The sequence below is a fragment of the Thalassophryne amazonica genome, chromosome 10 (genome assembly GCF_902500255.1).
Source record: "Thalassophryne amazonica chromosome 10, fThaAma1.1, whole genome shotgun sequence".
NCBI lineage: Eukaryota > Metazoa > Chordata > Actinopteri > Batrachoidiformes > Batrachoididae > Thalassophryne > Thalassophryne amazonica.
The window spans coordinates 115160207-115164975 of NC_047112.1; the positions used below are offsets into that span (position 1 = coordinate 115160207).

Here is a 4769-nt window from a genome sequence, read left to right on the forward strand (position 1 = left end):
AGTTCATAAAAACTTTATGTAAATAGTTCTTACTTTTATGATCAAAAACATTGATTTGAATCTCAATTTTGAGGCTGTTCTATAAATAGTTTTCAAGTAAACAATAAATATTGCAACTTCTGATCAATCCATATCAGTTTCAGACTTAATGTACCGATTTAAGCCCCACTCATTTCCGGTTATACCGTGCCCACTTCTGGTTTATGCCATGGCCACTATGAGTACAGATACAGCTCATTTAGATGGTTGAACAGATACAGATAGTGGTGTACTCACTCATCTCTAATACACACACACAACCTACCATCCCTGGTTCTCAAGACCAGGCACCTAAGTGCCTCTATCCTCCCTTTTTTTTTTTTTTTAACGATATTTAGGCGTATACTAGTATACACTAGTAGAGTTCCACCTTAGAATTGGAATGTATAATAGATGTACCTTACTGAATTTTCATGTGTGTACAATGAAAATAGGTTCTTCTCCTTGTCTTCTTGGCGGATGCGGCAGCACGTGGCGCCAGTGCACGCTGCCAGGCCTGACTGATTTAGAATAACTAATTCTTTGAAAGATCCAAACATACACCTGTAAATACTATTAAACACCAACACAAAGTCATATATCAGCTTTCTCCTGGTCACATGACCTTTAGCTTGAGTGACCTTGAAAGTTGGGCAGAATGGTTATTTTGTGGTCAGGTTAGGTGCACTGGTGCCACATCCTGCCACATGTCCACCGCACTACAAACCGGCCTTGGTAAAACCATGTTGCCTTGTTTTACTGATCACTGATGGAATATTAAGAGTAAATGCAGAATTTGAGAGTAAAGGGCATAAATCAATAATGTACATTTTTCCACCTTATTTTTCCATCTTTTCCACCTCAGCTTCTAAAAGAGCTTACTTTGCCAACATTATTAGCAAAAAGAAGCATATTCCAAAGTTCCTGCTCAAGACTGTTGCTTAGCTTTTCAAAGGACTGCTATATACAAATTTCTTGGATCATTTTAACTAAAATAGACATTAATAAGGACATTATTCTAAAGCGTGTGTGTGTGTGTGTGTGTGAGATGGAAAGCACTCATGTAGCAAACTGGAAGATGTCAAAGAAACTTTTCCATGCTGTTGGGTTTGTGAGGGGTGATCTGTTACCCCTGGTGATCTACATACTGGATCTTTTGGGCCACGTGGTGCTGCAGCTGTGGCTCATATTTCCTGTTAAGCGGATGAGAGAAGTCTGTAGCTCTGTCACTTTAAGATACTGAACAAAGGCCAAGCAGACATGTTCTTACAAAAATCAAGATTAACAGGACAGCCTGCAGTTAGTCTTACTGTACGATGTCTTGGAGGAAGGACAATGTGAAGAAGTGATTTGCTACATTTCCTGCATTAAACATCAGCCGTCCATCACTGCTTCTCTTCTCGGCAGTTGCCAAAGTGATCTCACTGTACTCCACCACCTGATAACGCTCAGCCACCTTACAGACCACACCCACAGCCTCCATGGGATTGGTTTTCTCCACCACCTGGAAACAGGAGCACACAGTCTCAGGGTGCAAGCTGAAAAACTGGATGTAGGATGTTCAGAGAGGACATACATTTGTCCACAAAGCAGTGTGTTTTCCGGAGGACTATAAGTTCCACCTTTTCTTCTGCATCTTAAACTCACTTTGTAACAGAGTTTCCAAAACACAGACATGAACTCAGTGTCGCACATGTACACACCACAGCCTGTGCTGTTACTTAACATAAAGACTTTATGGAGAAGATGCCCAAATAAATGAGCATTTGAATTCAGATGTTATTTGACTCCATTTGGATAAAATAAATCATCAGATGGACACAGATATTTGCTCACAGCAGCATGGAGAAGTGAAGACTGCAGGAAAGTCATCTATCATGACAAGTTAGCCTATTAGCTATTAATTATCTAATAACCTGCCTCGGCCTCATTCACCTTGTGTATATATATATATATATATATATATATATATATATATATATATACACACACACACACACACGAGGTCTATTAGATAAGAAACCGACACTTATTGTTTTTTAAGTATATGGATTTGAATGACGTGCGATTACACCAATCATGCTTGAACCCTCGTGCGCATGCGTGAGTTTTTTCACGCGTCGGTGACGTCATTTCCCTGTGGGCAGGCCTTGAGTGAGATGTGGTCCCGCCCTCTCGGCTTAATTCCTTTGTTTCACACGCTGCTCGAGACGGCGTGCGTTGCTTTATCAAAAAATTTTCTGGACCTGCGAGGAATATCCGAGTGGACACTATTCAAGAAATTAAGATGGTTTTCGGTGAAAAGTTTAACGGCTGATGAGAGATTATGGGGTGTTTGTCGGTGTAAGAACTTCCCACGGAGCTGGACGTCGCGCAGCGCTTCCAGGCGCCGTCGTCGGCCTGTTTCGACCTGAAAACATCCTAATTTAAGGCTTAATTCACCCAGGACTTCGTGAGAGAACAGAAAAGATTCAGAAGAGGCCGGCATGCGGACATTCCACTGTTTAAGGACATTTTTTAATGAAAGACGTGCGCGCAAATTCGCGGAGTCGTTTCCGTGACGACTCGGCGAATCTGTGTGCGCCGCAACAGGAAAAACACCTCCGTGTTGAAAACCATTTGTAAAATTCAGGCGGCTTTTGATGGCTTTCAACAAGTGAGTAACTGAGAAATTGTTTAACAGCTTGGGCATGTTCCAACTTGCCCGTTAAGATTTCCAACGGAGGTGTTTTTCCTGTCGCGACCACCCGCGGTCGGGTCCGGCCCGACACGCGACTCTGCCCGCACGTTCTTTCATTACAAAATGTCCGTTAACAATGGAATGTCCGAATAAACTCCTCATGCCGACTTCTTCTGAAAGTTCTCTGATGACTTCCTGGGTCAACAAAGCCTGAAATGTGGAAGTTTTCAACTTGAAATGGCGAGACGCTGCCGCCTCGAAGCGCAGATCGCCGCCTCGAAGCGCAGATCGCCGTCAGGCGCTGTGGGCCATCCTTACGGCGACACTACCAGACCAAAATCTCTCAGCCGTTAAAATTTTTACCGAAAACCAGCTGAATTTATCGAATGGTGTCCACTCAGTTGTGCCTTACAGTTTTGAAAAAATTTTGATCAAACAAAGCAGCAGTCTGAGCCATTCCTAAACAATGAAAAAAAAAAGAAAAAAAAAAAATCGACGAGAGGGTGGGCAACTCCTCACTCAAAGACTGCCCACAGGCGAATGACGTAACCGACAGGTGTGGAAAAAAAACTCTCGCATGCCCACGAGGGTTCAAGCATGTCTGATGTAATCACATGTGATTCAAATCCATATGGTTTTTGAAAAAATAATAAGGTCAGATACTTTTCATATATATGCCAGTTTAATGTTTAACATTTTAAGTGGTTACCAGGCCTACTACTGTTTACGTTAGCTACATAAATGTTCATCAGCTTACCTGGAATTTATCCCTCTCCATCATGTTAGTTACAGGCTAACCTGGCCTACATGTTGCTGCAGCCACGAGCCTCGAGCTCTCTTTAGCCAGGAATATTCCACCTTTATATCCTTTCACTAGGTACTTATATCAAATACATTTCTACACGATTTACTTTTTCTGGTTTCCCCCCTATCTTGTTAGCTTGCTAGGTATGGTTGGCTTATTAACGGCTAATTTAGCTCTTCTAACTATAACTAACTTATTTTTGTTATTTACAATTTTATTTTAAATATGGTGTAGATTTTTAATGATTCATCACTTTATATGTTCTTTAAAAGATAACATATATGAGGTCTGTTAGAAAAGTATCCGACCTTTTTATTTTTTGCAAAAACTGTATGGATTTGAATCATGTGCGCTTGCATTAGACAAGCTTGAACCTTCGTGCGCATGCGTGAGTTTATTCACGCCTGTCGGTTGCGTCATTCGCCTGTGGGCAGGCTTTCAGTGAACACTGGTCCACCCCCCTTGTCGGATTTTCATTGTCAGGAAAATGGCTGAGCGACTGCTGCTTTGCTGCATGAAAATTTTTTCAGAAACTGTGTGAGACAGCCAGGTGGAAACCATTCAGAAAATTCAGATGGCTTTCAGTGAAGATTCTATGGGCGTCACACAGATTAAGGAGCATTACAACCGGATTAAAGATGGCCCACAGCGGCTGAGGGCGCGCTGCACTCCGAGCGATTACTGACAGGCTGAAATGACCAGATCATTTCCAAAGTTAAGTCTGTTGATCTGGGACGTTGTGTGACTACCAGAGAAATTGCGGAAGAGGTGGACATAGCCATTTTTAGCCACATTCCACTGTTAAAGGAGATTTTGTAATGAAAGACATGCGGTGGAATTCGCGCGTCGGGACAAAGCCACAATGGCGGAGAACAAAAGCAAGTCTGTGTTGGAAGTCTCACGGGACATGTGGCATGCCCAGGTCTCCACAATTTCTCGGATACTCACTCGACTAAAAAGCCACTGAAAGCCGTCTGAATCTTCTGAATGGTGGAAGACATAACTGGAAGACCTTATAGCGTGCAATTAATATAAAGTGCTACCAAAGTCCACTTTATTTTATTGTCTCCCTCTTTGTGGGAGGAGAAGGAAACTGCACTATATGCTTATTTTGAACAGGTTTCATTAAGGTTGGGAAGTGCTTTGTAATGGTAACAATGTGGTAAGAGAACGAAAACAATGTGACACACGATCACAAAGTATACAAGCATCACGCTTGTGTACTTTGTATATTTGTATCACAAGTATAAGGTCCTCCCACATACT

The 4769-nt window shown here is 42.1% G+C and overlaps 1 protein-coding gene across 1 annotated transcript; it reads right to left on the reverse strand.

Annotated features, from left to right (window-relative positions):
* Positions 1–1108: 1108 nt before the first annotated feature.
* LOC117518068 (UDP-N-acetylhexosamine pyrophosphorylase-like) lies at positions 1109–1516 on the reverse strand. Its single transcript, XM_034179137.1, has 2 exons — positions 1329–1516; positions 1109–1211 (listed from the first exon to the last, which is right to left on the reverse strand). Exons 1-2 carry the CDS (start codon positions 1499–1501, stop codon positions 1145–1147), a joined length of 240 nt encoding a protein of 79 aa, XP_034035028.1. The 5' UTR covers positions 1502–1516; the 3' UTR covers positions 1109–1144.
* Positions 1517–4769: the final 3253 nt, after the last annotated feature.

Bases quoted from the DNA above. Each gene is read 5' to 3' on its own strand.
- LOC117518068 (XM_034179137.1), bottom strand. From the start codon at position 1,501: ATGGAGGCTGTGGGTGTGGTCTGTAAGGTGGCTGAGCGTTATCAGGTG. The intron at 1,212-1,328 runs GTAAGACTAACT...TCCGCTTAACAG, and splicing joins TTCCTCCAAGACATCGTACA to GAAATATGAGCCACAGCTGC.